Here is a 17611-nt window from a genome sequence, read left to right on the forward strand (position 1 = left end):
GTCAAAGCTAGCTCTCCAGGGAAAAAAAGAAACACTTATTACATAGCAAAATGGAGATGGAATTAAGTAAAAGGTTAGTTAAATGCTCACTGTATAATCATGTAAAGTGGACACTAAAGAAGAGAGAAAGTGACACAATCTAACTACTTGAGATGTGGAGATGGAGGATAACGGAGAAAATAAAATGAGTGAATAAAATGAAGATCACTGTAGTAATGGAAAGGCTAAGAAACAAAGAACACTCAAACTTTATTAAGAAAAGGAAAGCAAACTGTGTGGAACAAACACCATCTGATCAAAAGCACCTACGTAATGCAGACCACGCCACAAGAGAGGGGGACCTGCCAGACCAAAACGAGGCAGGAAGTACCGTGTCGTCGTAGAGAAGCGGTAATATCAGAGCGGGTCGGACAGGAGTACTCTACGACTTCAAATGCGGACTAGTCACCGAATGCCACCTTAGTAACAAATCCATCACCAATTTTTTGCAAAGCTTCTAATGCTGCGCTCACCTACTGCTGGTGATGTGACTGAAGTGGAAACACAAATGAACAACTGCAGCTAAACTGAGACCGTGCATTCCCCGTATACGGACAGACTGGGACCGTCGACGGTCGTAAAAAACTGCACGAAACCGACAGAAGGAATCACTCGTGAGTTCCAAAGTGTAGCCTGCAGTCCAGTTAGCGTAATGACTGTACGAAGAGAGTTAAAAACAACGAGCTAGAACGGTCTAGCAGCTCCTCGTAAGTGACACGTATTTGTAGTCAGTGACAGGAGGTAGTCAGTACTGAGCAACACTTTAGTCGGTGTAAAGAGAAATATCATCGGAGAATGGATGGCCGAAACTGAGTGATTCGGGGTGATGAATTGTAGTTACCGTGTGGCAATCTGACGGAAGGTTTCGGGTGTGGCGAATGCTTAGAGAACGTTACCTGCCACCGTCTGTAGTGACGACAGTGAAGTACGGAGACAGTGGTGTTACAGCACGGCTGTCTTCCTCGTGGTTAGTTTGTAGGCCCCCCTCTTGTGATTAGGAAAACACTAAATGCAAAAGGATCAAACGCATTACACAGAACTGTGTACTGCATACAGTAAAGGGACGGTTCAGAAGTGACGATTTATTGTACCGGCATATCGATGCACCCTGTCAGAGCAGCATCTGTGAGGCAATCATTTGCGTACAACGAAATTCCTCAAATGGACTGAACCCAATGGAATACCTCTGGGATGAGCCAGAACATCTACTTCGTTCCATATCCCAGTGTCTAATACCACCTTCTCCGGTTTTGGCAGTTAAGGAAGAATAGGTTGCCATTTCTACACAGATATTCGTACACCTCATTGAAAGTAGCCACAGGAAAGTCCGAGCTGTCACAGTACTATCCAGTAACACAGTTCACTAAACGTAGGAAGGTTAGGCAAAAAATTTCTGTAAGCACAAATTTTTGCACAGAGCTACAAGGGAGTCTCCTGAAATAGTAAAATTCCTGACTGGTGGGGTGGGAGTGTTGGTGTGCGGATGGGTTTAAAGGTCACTTTTTATCCATATTTGAGAAATAATATGCCTCCAGCTGTGTAAGAACCTTTTTGTTTACTCATTCCACGACATCATATCACGTCTTCAGGAAGCGTATGATCGACATTTAGATAATAAAACTAGGTAACTACTCAAATAATCTATGCTCTGTTACAAGCAACATGAAATACTTACACATCAGTAAGACACTTAGCTCTTATACAGGAAGGAGGGGGACTCAACTGTCTCAAAATAAAATACTATTACCTGTATCGAGTAGGGCGTGATAGTTCAAACTGACCAGCTGAAAAACTGACATATTAAAAGCAAAATAAGAAAACAAAAGAAGGTAAAAAGCCCCATCTAGCAATAGTTAAGGCCCACGGTTAGGAATACTCACTCCCACCGGGAAGCAGCAGACAGCATCCCTCCCACCGCTTCAGCCTGCAGGGCCGCGCTACTGGTCAATGTGCCCACGCGTGCCGTACACGCCGCAGGGGAAGTTTTGCACACATCCAAATATCGTGGGGATGACTCGGGCCCCCATCACACAGTGCAGCCGTACTGACAGTCGAGGCATCGACGTGAGTTCACTACCGTGCTCCTCTAACCACTACGACATGATTCTCGCCTTCTGACACAGGCAACTATCGTGACGAAAGATGCCACTGCTGCCGAGGAAGACGTCGGGCACAAGGGGTTACGAACGGTCCCCAATAAAGTTCACGTCGTCCGCAGCCGTCACGGTGCCTTCGGTTACTACCGCAGGTCCCACGGAAGCCCAGGTGATTGTGCCCTCTAACGAAACCCCGCTCCCACCGGAGCGTGTGTGTGGCACGTCACACGTTTCGAGTAGCCGTCCACCTGGATGACGTCATATCCGGAAACGACCGTCGACCTGGTTTGACAATAACCGGGGTTAGTACGACCGGGCAACACGATTCCATTGATCTGTGATCCAATCTCGATAATCCTGCACCCACTGTAATCGTAACTCACAATACTGTCAGGTCGACACGGGAACACGTATGGGTCTTCTGCCGCAGGACACCGCATTCGATCCCGTGCACTGAACGGTGTACTCCGAAACAATTGTGCCTTTGCCGACACTGTACTCTGCACCAAACCTGCCACAGATCACTGTCTATCCTGCTTTAGAGAGCACACGAGCCTCTGATCGTATGTTCTACAATGAGGTACAGACGCCCAACTTCTTGTTGCCCACTTGTGGTTTCAGAATTCTTCAACCACTTTCCATAGATGCTTACGACAGTAGCACACAAACCAGCTTCGCCCTTTCCCAGATGCTGACTCCCACACACTGGGCCACGAAAATTTCTCTTGTCAAAGCCGATTCAGACGGCGGCATTCTGCCACTTACCGTTGCTAGAACAATTGCCCGTTCCTCTCTGCACTGCTCACATACTTCTCTTACGCATCACGTGTCCTCAGCACCACCACGCTACACACTATCTCTTGGCAAGCAACTGTCAATGTTTTGGCTCATTAGCGTACTTCAGCATAAAAATTGTTAAAATCAAATAGATCAGATGCGGTATCATCTAACGACAAGCCCAGGTTCAATCGATCGGCTCAAAAACTATGGCATTATGTACTCAAAAGGCAAACGATGTTGAACAGTATGTTGTAATGTCTAAACTCCATCTGATTAAGTGCGTGTTGGGGTATAGTTTTAGATCAGCAAAACTGCAATCTCTTCCAGAATGTTTAAGATCTGCCCCTTTACTTATCTGTGTAAAACTTAACTTAGTAGCTACCTGTTACCCTGTCACAATAAAACAAGCGCTAGTTAAAGCAGACTTTATGCCTCAGACTTTGGAGTTCTCGGAACACGGTACCAAATCCTCTGCGGGTCTGCCCCACATACTTATCAGGACAATTGTCATAACTGATGTGATAAACGCAAGTAGCAAAGTACTTTTCACAAGCTACATTCTCTCTATGTAGAGGTGTTTGGCCAGGGTTCTGAAGATGTTATTTGCTGTAACGAAACAGATTTTGTTTCTGTAAATAAAACAGTTCACATACTGCTGAAAGTGGTCATTTTACTTCAGCTGCAGTTATCCTCAATGGAAAACCATTTGTAACTTTTCTCTGTTTCTCAAACAACTTTAAAACCACACCTTCTACCAAAAATGTGTCCCAGTACACATTTGAACTATGTTAAATTTCCTACAAAATAAATTCTATTGATTTTCGGCCGGGGCTAATTGTTTCTGTGTTCAGGGGATGGAAATATCAGACTATTAAAAATATTTTTTTAACGGTAAAAAATTAATTTTTATCATTAAGTGTAAAACAAATATTAAATCTGTACCACACCTAAGTGCAGCAGAACCATGTTAAGGGATAAATAGTGTTCCAGGACTGCAACACAGAGGATGGCAGAAGATGTGTAGAATATAAGTGCGAAGAAAAGTAGATCACAAGATTGTGTTCCCACACTTCCCTCATTCATAGGTCTGCAAACTGAGGATCGAGTAGGTGACTCGCCAGTCTTTCTACCCCACTATGTTCGAAGAAACAACTATAGGGTATTTCACACCCAATGAATCACTGGCAACACACTGTGCAAACATGCCTGGGGAAGGTTTTATTTTGCATAAAATAAGTTAACACTACGTGGAATGTAGATATGAGTTACTAATAACACTAATACAGGTAATGCATATGGACAGAATCTACGTATGTCTGCACACTGTTCTACACTGCTCAAGGAGGAATTGATTCTGAGTCATCATGTATGATAGCTGTAGTGGTCTTCCAAGAATGGCAATTTCCCTAGACCATTCGCTTTTGAATCTACAAACTATATCTTGACAGCATTTCCTGTCCAGTTCTCTAACGTCAGTGGACAAAATAACTTCACTGAGATCGTGTCATATAGTGGAGTTGTCTATCAGTTTATAGAGTACTTATTTGCAGTTTCTACATAAGCCAGTGTGTAAAATGTGCTCAACAGCCAGAGCTGCCGACTATCTGCCACACGAAGAGTCTGTCCCGGGTGGACCACACTGTCAATACTTATCTGACCATGTCGATGATATTTTATCCACCATCACCATTTGGAGTAGTTTTCACAGTGTGAGGGTCTCAAATACATCATCCCAGACCCAGATCAAAAATTTGAAGAGGCCCACAGGCTTAAATTATCTCAGCAATGCATTACAGCAAGCTACTGTTTTCGACTTTAACACGATCGGTCCCATTCCATCAGACATATCGAAAGTTACACCTTTGAGGTATAGTAAGCGATTCCACTAGGTGCAGCCTAGTATACAAGTGACAGCAATCCCTGAATGGAAAATATTTGTGCAGGCTTCCAGTAACACAACTGATGGTGGTACAAGTGCAGTAATGTTTTGGCGATTCATCAGTTCACCAAGTGACAAAAACACAATCGCACAGCATTATAGCTCATCATCAATGACACACGACACTCAGGTGTCACATACACAGATCCATTCCCATTCCCACTGACACCGCACGAGTTACTAACATCGTACAAATTGAGCACACAAGATTGTATTTTACATAACAGCTCATTTAATAAATGCAAATAAGTAGTACCCACACAATAAATTGAAAGTAACTTCACTATATAAACATGTGCTCAGTGAAGTTATTGTGTCTACTGGAATAAGAGAACTGGGCAGGAAATGTTGGTGAGGAATAGTCTGCCTGTAAAATAACAAGCAAGCAGCACACGTGGTGGGCAAAGTTGGCTTTCCCGTAAGAACACTACGGCTGTTGTGCATGATAACTATGGATCAACTTCTCCTCTAGCAGTATAGAACAGTGTACAGACATTTACACATATTTTGGTAACAGACATTGCCCACATTAGTGTTATTAGTAACTTACATCTGCATCCCACGCTGTGTTAACTTACTTCATTTAACGATAATATTGTGAAAAGGATAGACTACTACTCACCATATAGCAGAAATGCCGAGTCACAGATAGGCACAATTCTGCAACTCGACATCTCCGCTATATGCCGAGTAGCGATCTATCCTTTTCATAATATTGTCACTATTGCATCCTCAGTTTTCCACTGCTTAAATTTCAATTTTTCTGTATCCAGACTGTGGAAACTACTACTCCTAGAGGAAAAAAGTAATATAGGTTCTTTTTTGTAGGAAATTTAACACAGTTTAATTTTTTTTAACATTTTCACTAAAAGGTGCACTTTTTAAGTCATTTGGAGGGGGGGGGGAGTGACCAACCCTTTGAACTCCCCCATCCCAACACACACTCCACCAGTCAGGATTTTTAGTATACTGTTCATGAGACTCCCCTAGCAGTGTACAAAATTTTGTAACTATAATATTTTTTTCCTTCCTAATCAACCTTTTCTGACATTAACTCAGTGAGCTAATAGGTGCCCAGATAATTTTTCTTGCACAAGTGAGTAAAAAAATACATCGTTTTTCACACTGCTAACCAAATGAAATTCCATTGTCATTGTGAATGAGTGCAACGTTTATGGACATGTCTAGAAGGTGTTGACTTGTCTACTTTTTCCCCCTGCATGTGAATGTTGCAAGAGTTGGTATTTCGGTGATTTACCTCTTCTCTAAAAAACCACTTACTGACCTAAAGCTACATGAACAGGGCATAAAGTGACTTTGTAAAAATGGAGACTTACTCATCATCCTCCCCACCTCCCCATAGTCTTAAAATGAGATGAACCTAGGAAGTGTTCCCCCACCCTCCATGCTGAGAAAAAAAAAATAGCTCACAAACTAGAGATTTGTGATAACACGCACATTCTACAACCTGAAATACCTACCACAGTACATTAAATTTTCAAATATGCGACTGACTCAATGAGCTTTGAGCTGGAGAACCAGATGAGTGTTCCTCATCTGCATCACATCACATGTGCAGATAGCTTCAAATGTGGATAAATGTAAGTTAGTGCAAGTAGGTAGAAGAAATCCCTTCTGAGATTCTGCCGCACGGAGGATTTTCCTCAGCCACGAAGTGAATTCCGGTATTAAGCAATAAGTATATGAACTACTTCCTCCCTTCAACTTGCATTACGTACTTCATCCTGACCAAATAAGTACCTAAATTAACAAAATAAAGAGGACCAAAACAGCATCTGCCCTACCACAGCGCACTATTTTCTTCACAGATGGAGTGGTAAAAAAGAAATTACTGCAATGATTGAATATAGTATTAATTACATCTGAACACAGTATTAACGGTATGCTGCTGGACTCCGCCATGGCCATTAAATATTTAAGGGTAAAATTGTGAAAATGTGAAATGGAACAATCGTGGGAAGGCAGTTATAGGGAAGAAGAATGGCTGCCGACAGTTTATTGCCAGATTTCTGGGAAAGAGTAGCACATCTACATAGGAGACAGCGCGCAGAACACTCGTCCAGTACCGATTGAATGTAACGAGACCGTAGGAGCCCGGACAGAGAGAAGACGTGGAAAATTCCACAGCAATGTCACTATATTTTACATTTGTTCAAATGTTACAACAGTGTTTCAGAAATAATCAGCTAGTTCTGTTGAAATTCTAGGACGGAAGGAGGTTATCTTTTTGCAAAATGATATTGAGGAAGTTCAGAGTCGCAGCTTCTGCGACGGGCTGCAGAACAATTTTAATGGCCGTGACGTTCGTCTCCCCTCACTTCATTGGTGAGTGGAACAGGAAGTGGGACACCTAACAGTGGTACGAGGTACCCCGTCACTCACTGTAAAGAGGCTCCAGAAGTATGAATGGCCCTCACACTGATGGTAAAAAGGTAAATCTCTAACTCAAATGTCGGTTTAAATGCCACAGTTCTTTACTCAGTATTGTCCTTATGCCGTTGCCTTCCTCTGACCTTTGAACAAACTTATGGAAACGGTTGGAGGGGGACTACCACAATTCCATTTTCATATCCATCATGGGCTACAAACTATGGCTATTAGCACACAGACTTCAGTGCACACGGAACAGGCAAATCCTGCAATGTGCACAGAGGGATGTGCTCCTGAAACTCACACGGGACTTTGGCTATGTCCCAACTGATGCCCTAACGGCGAGCCTAGGAATCTACCCAGCAGAAATTACAGCAAGATGTCATGCAGCCTCCAACTCATTACATAAATGTTGAACAAATCTTAGACCACAGGGTAACAACTAGGGTTGAGCTCCTTGAACTGGAAAGTGGGTAAATGGTAGGACAACTGGGACAGTAATGAAAAGAGTCAAAGACTTCAAGACCTTTTCCTGTGCATTCGCAGATGCCTCACCTTCGGCTGTGTAAAACCCCAGGCAAGGCACAGTACATTACTTGACAGGCCAAAGTCCGTATCCACCTCAATGGTAAAGACAATGATATCTGTCAATGTGGTTATACAGGAACACAGTGCCATATTTTTTCACTCTGGCACATAATGGTATTAGGGATCCAAGAGAGACTAACCAACCACTATACTAACTTTTCAGAAGTTACGAATGGTGGATGATAACAGACAATGCCACTGACACCTTTTGGTGAAAAAATACATGTTTTCCAGGGTCTGGCAATTGCAACACCCCACCCGTTCCACACACCACCACCACCACAGAGGTACGAATAACGAAGTAACAGTGAGTGCACCTACTGGTGCAGACAAAGTGAATGCAAGTGTTGTGTCACAGAATGTGCAAGTGCAACTAACTAAGATCACAGTGCCACATGAGGCAGAACCCAAAATACCATATCAGCTCCACACTCTACAGGCGCGTGCCTCAGGTGTATAACAAATACAGTGTAATAGAGTGCTGTAAACAATCCTGATGCTTTTCCGAGGCTGTTTCTGGAGACAAAAGTGACTGTTACTGTAGAGAGAGAACGGCAATGTGCTGCAATGCCATTCCAGAGCATATACACATCTAGATTTAATGCAATCATATCATTATAAGAGTGGTATTCTGTTTCTCTCTGCCTCTAAGCGTCTTATTTAGAGACTAATATAAAATATTCTTACTATTAAATACTTTCTGTCTAGAATCCATTCTTTTTAAAGTTTGATGTTCTCCACACTCTAACACAGAGTCTCTCAACTAATATCTAAATTACCAAGCAACTATCCTGGAACCTGGTACCAGTTGCAGATCGGCTGTCTAAAGGCTTCCAAGGAGCAACAAAAATTCAATTTTCAATATTTCGTGTCTTTATTTAACGAATTTAAAAATCTAAAATTCCATCGTAATCTAGTCGTTACAAAGTATGCTGTTAATTTAAAAGTTTAACACAGTAAGATAAGTATTACAGTTAGAAGCTGTGCGTGTCTAGAGGTAGTATCGCTGAAAGTGCACAAATACTTGAACTTAATTCACTCAATATTTGGAAATGACAGCACTTAATGACATGCGATAAACTTTATATATAATTTCAAATCTTAATGAAATTTCTCACTGACACTTCATACAACACGATGAAAGGAAGAGAGTTTATCACCACCTACGTCACTGCTGTTCTTTTAGTGAAACTTCAGCCCTTACACACAGTTCAGACGTTAAGACACAAACACTGTGAGTACGAAAAACAAGCTTTTGCTTAGCGTGGAAGGCAAAATATTCAGTGTAAACTCATTCAGTGTTTGATAATGAGAGCACTTACCAACTACCAACAAACTTTACACATAATTTTGCTCGTTTTCCAAACTTTTTCTCACTTACATTACTAATGTCAAATATTTAACACACTATACAGTAATAAGGCGTTTGATGCTGCTGTTTTATAATACGTACGAGTTCAATTCTTTAAAGAAGAGGGGAGTGGGGGTTTAATGTGTGTTACTGATACCTAACAAACACACTTGCGTGCGAGTGGAGCTCCTGCACATTTCAGTCGAAGTGTTAGTACACTTCTCGACAACAGATTCGGTGACCGACGGATTGGTAGAGGCGGACCAATTCCGTGGCCTCCACACTCTCCTGACCTCAACCCTCTCAACTTTCATTTATGGGGACATTTGAAAGCTCTCATCCACCCAACACCGGTACCAAATGTAGAGACTCTTTGTGCTCGTATTGTGGACGGCTGTGATACAATACGCCATTCTCCAGGGCTGCATCAGCACATCAGGGATTCCATGAGACAGAGGGTGGATGCATGTATCCTCACTAACGGAGGACATTTTGAAGATTTTCTGTAACAAAGTGTTTGAAGTCACGCTGGTCCGTTCTGTTGCTGTGTGTTTCCATTCCATGATTAATGTGTTTTGAAGAGAAGTATTAAAATGAGATTGAACATGGAAAGTAAGCATTCATGGAAACATGTCCACATAACATATTTTCTTTCTTTGTGTGTGAAGAGTGTTTCATGAAAGTTTGGCCGTACCTTTTTGTAACACCCTGTATACTACTTTCCGATAACCCTCCTGGCCTCATCTTTGTTAGTGACATCCTTCACCCAACTATCCCCTTCCCCATGCCCACCCCAGCACTAGACAGCCTTCCATTCCACCAATGTACCCACATTCTTTTTTACTTCTCTCTTTTTCTGCTGTTACAAGTTAGAGAACTGTGTCACTGTAATGACTATGGATAACTGAATATTCTTGGAAGAATTATGTGCATCTGAAACTAGATTCTCAATTCAACAACACAAATATCCATTTTTGCCACAGACTTCTAATAAGGATTTTTTTGCCATTTTTTCTGCTAATTACTGATTATTTCTTTCTTTTCTCTTGTTTTGTAACCCTGTAGAACCAATTCAATTAATGATTTCCACATAATCTTGATTACATTACTGCAAAAAGCCACACAAAATCTGCAGCCGTGACTACCACGACAAAATTGTATGAAGATACATTGCCACAGTTACATTTTGTCTTCAATAAATTTCAGGGAAATTTATAAAAAACCAATATTGCTGACATAACTTTATAGTGCAAAAACAATTTATATTACCATTGTCTCTACTAGCGTTATTATAAAACTTACAAACTGCAGCACAATAAAAATAAATTCTCTGTGCCTGCTGCATATTAAATACGAAATCAACTGTATTTTGACAGTAGACTTCTACCCTAGACACTTTAAAGAATCTAACTTGCACAGACAAATCATCATATTTCTTTAACTAAGTGTCGTAAAATGATACAATTTTTGCAGGTACTGTCAGTAGTACATGTGGTTTCTGTCTGCTACTGTGTTGCATATAGAGCTAGCAGTAGAAAAATAATAAAATATCACGCCTGAAAGTAAAGTAGACTCCCGTGCCATCTGGTATCGCAGCGTGGAGGCGCCAGCGGAGGCCGGGCGAAGCTAGCGAGCTGCCGTCACCCTCGGCCAGCAAATACCGACACATTGGGCCCTACCAGTGGGGCCTCGTCCACTCGCACCCTCTCCACCGTAGCATTCAGTTGCCAGTGACAGGAGACTACTCGAGCAGTTAATAGTTGTTTTAATATTTCTCTAGTCTCATCATAATTAGGTGTGCAGTCGTAATTTTTGTGTATACAGTGGTTGTTAATAAAAAGTGTAAATACATCATAAGTTTTACTGGACTAACAGTGAAAATGTAGTAAGTAATATACTTTTTTTCGCGCACTATTTTGAGGAGGGTGTTAGCGACAAAAGTTTTTGAGATTTGAAATTGTGTGTAAGGTCTGTCAACAGTCAGCACTCTCACACTCAAGTAGTCGGCGAATTAAGCCAGGATACTTGCGCATTTTCAGTTAAGCTAACATAAACACACAGTTTTTAACTGTAATTCTTGTCTTACTGGGTTAAACTTTACGAGATTATAACTCTTAATGAGCAGCTATTTAAATTTTTTACATTCAGTCAATAATTAATCAAATTTTAGTTTCTCCTACATTGCAACAAGTGTTTTGGTAATATGTATCTCTTTGGCAAAATATTATGCCAACAACTGCCACAAAGTTCACACTTTTTTCAAAAAATGCGCTGCACATATGACAGCCTGAAAGTGGTTGGTATATCACCCCAAACCGAAAGAGGAGGATGATGATGATTGGTTTGTGGGGTGCTTAACAGCGCAGTTATTAGCAACCGTACAAAATCCAAAGCTTTGCTCTGTCCAGTCTCACCACTTTCACGAATGATGATGAAATGATGAGGACAACACCCAGTCATCTCTAGGCAGGTGAAACACTCTCACCCCACAAGGAATCGAACCCGGAACCTTGTGCTCTGGAAGGAAGAATGCGACCGCGAGACCTCGAGCTGCAGACTATTCGAGAGAGTTGATACAATAGCTCGTGTAGATTTTTGTCAATTCTCCTTTTGTTCGCGCTAATTCTGAAGTTTTAGCCCAACTGAATACTTTGTACAGTTACGTGAATACGAACAACACAACACACAGTGTGGTTTTCGTTAGGATAGAAGTGTTGGAAGAAGAAGCACAAACGGCACAAGCTGTTCCAACTTCTAACAATTTCTACAGATTCAGAACTAGGGAGACTAGAGCTCAAATAATTATATTGTGTAATGTTTTTAAAACACCTTGCCAACATCACTATACCTCAGCTACAAGCTGCCTGTTCTGATTTTGTTTCTCTCTATTATTGATGTTTATAAGTGTAAAAGGTGGAAAATTTACAATTATGATAATGTAGAAGAGGGTGGGAATTGACATTCTGAACATACAGAATTTGAATGGACTGGTAAAGTAAACAGTTGGGAAACAATGACTCACGGAACATAAAAAAGTGGGATTTTATTGTCGGTACATAAACAGATGCCAAAATGCCAGGCTTCAAAGTTTTAATTAACAAACAAAGAAGAGTAATGAGGAAAGACACCAATTCCTTGCAATGAATTGAAGATTAATTTCCCAACAGTATTTATCCTGAGGCAAACCCTGTCACAAATACAGCATACCAACTGTTGAACCTACCCGACAAGAAATGGGAACTTAACTTTACTTGTAAGACAGCCCATAAGTGGTCTCACCTTGCACGAACTTTATTATCTGCTCATACTGCTCCTTGGCCTGTCCCTCCTTGACGAGGTCAATTTTGTTCTGCAGGATGAGGATGTGCTTCAGCTTCATGATCTCTATGGCCGCCAGATGCTCCGACGTCTGCGGCTGTGGACAAGACTCGTTCCCAGCTGAAACATAGCGTTAGAGCATGTGATGGCACGATTCTGTATGACATTCTACGAGTACTCTACTTCCAGGTGACAAAGCCACTATTGCTGTTAGGGTAGCCCTTCGTAAATAAATATGAGACAAATTTATACAGTATGATGCAATGCAACCAGTGTTTATAGTAATAAGCCCTGAGATCATTAGTGCATCTGTGGGAAATAGAGGTGTGTGTGTGTGTGTGTGTGTGTGTGTGTGTGTGTGTGGTTTTCTGTGGGGGAGTGGGGGGGTCGGCGGAAGGGGGGGGGGGGGGCGGCGGACCACAAGCACTAATGTACATACTTAAGCTCGAAAAAGAATTCATCTGAAAGTTACCAAAGTTTTCAGTGTTGTTTTTATGATTGCCAGCAACACAATGCCTCTGCTATTTGGTTAGTTGTTACTTTTACACCTAAATTATTTACACTCTGACAGAACTTCACAATATTTAGTCCTAGGAGAGGCAGGTGACAGATTCCTTGGGTGAATCACCACAAAGTTTAGTCTATGCAGGAAAAAAGCAGCTTTCAAAGCCCTACTTTCGCCGTTACTCCAATAGCGCTGCTCTCTCTGTGGACCTCATAAGGTAGGATCAATACAGAAGAGAGAGAATGTCTAAAGAAGAGCAGTGCATTTTTATCACAAGCTCGTTCAGTAAATGAGAGAACATCACTGGGATGCTGAGCCAATTCCAGGGGCGGACACTACGAGGCGGGCACTGTGCACCACCGTGTAGTTTACTATTGAAATTTCGAGAGCATACCTCTGCAGAAGAGTAGAGCAATACATTACTTACTCCCGTGTGCGTGTAGCCAAGTGAGCAGGATGAGAAAATCTTAAACATGTCAGCTCACATTCAGTTGTTCTTCCTCTACATCATTTCCCACTTTGACAGGAAAGGGTTACCCACAGCATCTTACGCCACACGCCAAGAGACTCAGTGAGAGAAGATGTAGATATGCTCGACATCATTTCGGCTAGAAGAAAGTGTTTAGATTTTCCTGGTTCAGAGTGGGATGTATAGAGACACATACAGCACGGCACATTATTAATGTTGTGCATAGAATTAGTTGAATTCTCCATTTGTATTTACTTTGACTCCAGCCATACTTCTGTAGATTCTCCTTTAGTAACTCACTAACAAAACATACTAGTGGAACAGATGAAGGCTGCAGCCAAACAGTTATAGTTCAATATTACTGTGATACAAAGGAAATGTGATTCTTAGCATTACTAAAGAACTGCCCTGTTAAAAGCAATTTCTGACACTGTGACAGGTTTCATCAAAATCAATCAGTTTCTTCAGAGGATGAGCTCGAAATGGACACTCTCGTGTTTGCCACTGGAGAGCAGCAGCAGGTGATGGACAAGACTGATTAGCCAGGAGATACTGAATGATCACGAATGGATCAGGCGATCGTAAGAAGCAGAAGTGGGAGTCACCGTGTGGGAGGAAGGAACGAGAACTGAAACAGTGCAGACAATCAATTAATGCACTATTTTCCTTAACTGCATATGTGGTTTGGTTTTGATTTGATTTGTGTTACGTGAGTGGAGGAAGGTGTAAAATCATTTGGTTTTTAAGTCACGGAAAGTGTAACTAATTATACGAGTGTTAACTAATGTCGACCTGCACAAAGGTTAATTCAATTATTACATGCAGCAAATGAAAGTAGTGAAAGGGAATACAAATGTCTAAACATTTTAACTAATAGGAAGTGTAAAATGGCTAGAGAATAAATTTAAGGGTTTACATGCATATACCACTAGGAGAAAGATAGACCCTACACCCAGAGACCTTTGGAGAGAAGAGAAGCAGTAGTATGAATATAAAGAGGCTTACAGGTGGAAGGAGTATGTAGAGGGTCTATACAAGAGAGATGAACTTGAAGCAACATTATTGAACTAGAAGAGGAGATAAATGAAGATGAGATGGATGATATGATACTGCGTGAAGAATATGACACAGCACTGAAAGATATAAGACGAATCAAGGTGCTGAGACCAGACAACATTGCTGATAGTCTTGGGAGAGCCAGCCATGACACAGCTCTTTCACTTGGTGTGCAACATGTATGACACATGAGTAATACGCTTAAGACTTCAAGAAGAATGCACTAATTCTAGTTCCAAAGACAGCAGTTGCTGACAGGTGTGTATATTACTGAATTATCAGTTTAATAAGTCATGGTTACAAACTACTAACATGAATTCTTTACACAAGAATAGAAAAAAAATGGTAGAAGCCAACCCCAGGGAATATCATTTTGGATTCCACAGAAAGGCAATACTGACCCTACCACTTCTCTTAGAAGGTAGGTTAGGGAAAACCAACCTAAGTTTATAGCATCTGCAGACTTAAGAGAAAGATTTTGACATTGTTAATTGGAATACTCTCTCTGAAATTCTGAAGGCAGTGGGGGTAAAATACAGGGAACAAAAGACTGTTTACAACTTGTATAGAAACCAGATGTCAGTTATAAGGGTCTAGGGGCATGAAATTGAAGCAGTGGTTGAGAAGCAAGTGACACAGAATTGTAGCCTATCCCCAATGTTATTCAATCTGTACAATGAGCAAGCAGCGAAGGAAAGAGAAATTTGGAGTAGGAATTGTAAGTTTATGGAGAAGAAATAAAAACTTTGAGGTCTGCCAATGACATTTTAATTTTTTCAGAAACAGTGAAGAATTTGGCACGCCTGAAAAGTCTTCGTTTGTTGACAAGGAATGGTCAAGAACAATGCAATTCTGGACAATAACCGACATTTATTGTAAATAAAATAATTGCACACTTTATTATTCCAATATCAAGGTATTTCCCATTTAATATAGGGTTAAACTTCACTACACTACAATACTGCCCCTTTAAGGGTGGAAGAATTGGCAATAATCAATGGCATGAGGATGCAGAGGGCAATGGAAACCACTGTATTAAAGACACACAATGTGTACCCAAAGGATCTGTGGCCCGTAATTGAAAAAGTGCCATGATAATCCTTTCATTAGCAAAAGATTCCAGTCTAGTCCCCTATTTGGAGTCCTGGAGGGGACTGCCGAAGCGTAGGTGACCTTGAGAAAAAGACTGAATAGCCAATCAAAGGATAACATTATAAAAGTCGAGGTAGGGAATGTCTGAAGTTTGAAGATGGTAGGGAAGCTGGAAAATCTGGAAAGGTAACTGCAAAGACTCATTCTCGATCTGGTGGGGGTCAGTGAAGTGAAATGGGAGGATGAGAAGGATCAAGGATATCCGGTCAGATGAGTATCAGAGAATGTTAGAAGCTGCAGAAAACAATATAACAGGAGTAGGATTTGTTACAAATATAATGACACGGCAGAGAGTGTGTTATTGTGAACAGTTCAGTGATAGGGTTGTTCTCATCAGAACTGACAGCAAACTAACACCAACAATGATAGTTCAGGTATACGTGTCAATGTCGCAAGCTAAAGGTGCAGAGATAGAGGAAGTATGTGAGGATATTTAACAGTAATTCAGTACATAAATGGAGATGAAAATCTAATACTGATGGGGGACTGGAATGCGGCTGTAGGGAATGGAGTAGAATAAGGGGTTACGGGAAAATATGTGCTTGGTACTAGGAATGAGAGAGGTGAAAGACTGAGTTCTGCAATAAATGTCAGCTAGTAATAGCGATTAATCTGTTCACGAATCACAAAGGTGATATACTAGGAAAAGGCCAGGAGATACAGGAGGATTCCAAGAAAGAAAAACATAGGTACAAAGAAGGAAACTGCGAAGAAACCATGAACAACAGAAGAAATACTTAAGATGATCAATGAAAAAAGGAAGCACAAAAAGTTCAGGGAAATTCAAAAATACAGGAATATAAGTTGCTGAGGAATGAAATAAATAGGAAGGGGAGGGAAGTTAAGATGAAATGGCTGCATGAAAATTGTGAAGAAATCGAAAAAGAAATGATCTTCAAAACGGCTGACTCGGCATATGGAAAAGTCAAAACAACCCTCGGTTGTATTAAAGTCAAGGGTGGTAACATTAAGAGTGCAACGAGAATTGCACTGTGAAATGTAGAGGAGAGAGCAGATAGGTGGAAAGAGTACACCGAAGGGCTCTGTGAGGGGGAAGATTTGTCTGATGTGAAGGAAGAAGAAACAGGAGGAGATTTTGAGGAGTTAGGGGATCCAGTATTACAAATGAATTTAAAAGAGCTTTGGCTGACTGAAGATCAAATAAGGCAGAGGGGATAGATGATACTGTATCAGAATTTCTAAGATCACTGGAGGAAGTGGCAACAAAATTACTATTCACATTGGTGTGCAGAATATACGAAGTTGGCACTATACCACCTGACTTTCGGAAAAATATTATACACACAATTCCACAGCCTACCAGAGCTGACAAGAGTGAGAATTAGTATATAGTCAGCTTAACAACTCATGCCTCCAAGTTGCTGACAAGAATATGCAGAAGAATGGAAAAGAAAATTGAGGATGTCTTAGATCATGATCAGTTTGGCTTTAGACAAGATACAGGCACCAGAGAGGCAGTTCTGGCATTGCCATTGATAATGAAAGCAAGACTGAAGACAAACAATCAGGACACGTTCACAGGATCTGTCGACCTGGAAAAAGTGTTCGACACTGACAAATGGTACAAGATGCTTGAAATTCTGAGGAAAATACTGGTAAGCTATAGGGAAAGAGAGGTAATTTACAACCTGTACAAGAGCCAAGAGGGAATAAGAAGAGTGCAACAGCAAGAATGATGTGTTCGGATTAAAAAGGGTGTAAGATAGTGATATAGTCTTTCACCCCTACTGTTCTATCTATATGTCGAAGAAGCAACGATGGAAATAAAAGAAAGGTTCAAGGAGTTGGTGGCCATGTGTGCATGAGGTATGGGTTTCTTTTTTTGCTGCTGAAGGCTGTGGCTGAAAGCTTTATGTATATGTCTTCATTGTGCCTATATGCAACTTAACATGTTTTCTCTAGGGTA

The 17611-nt window shown here is 41.1% G+C and overlaps 1 protein-coding gene across 1 annotated transcript in view; it reads right to left on the bottom strand.

Annotated features, from left to right (window-relative positions):
• LOC126295196 (eukaryotic translation initiation factor 2 subunit 3) overlaps positions 1-17611 on the bottom strand; it is a 110293-nt gene that overhangs the window by 53903 nt on the left and 38779 nt on the right. Inside the window, exon 6 of the mRNA XM_049987507.1 lies at positions 12464-12622. Within this exon, the coding sequence (XP_049843464.1) occupies positions 12464-12622 (159 nt within the window). The remainder of the gene's footprint in view (positions 1-12463; positions 12623-17611) is intronic.

The sequence above is a fragment of the Schistocerca gregaria genome, chromosome 11 (assembly GCF_023897955.1).
Source record: "Schistocerca gregaria isolate iqSchGreg1 chromosome 11, iqSchGreg1.2, whole genome shotgun sequence".
NCBI lineage: Eukaryota > Metazoa > Arthropoda > Insecta > Orthoptera > Acrididae > Schistocerca > Schistocerca gregaria.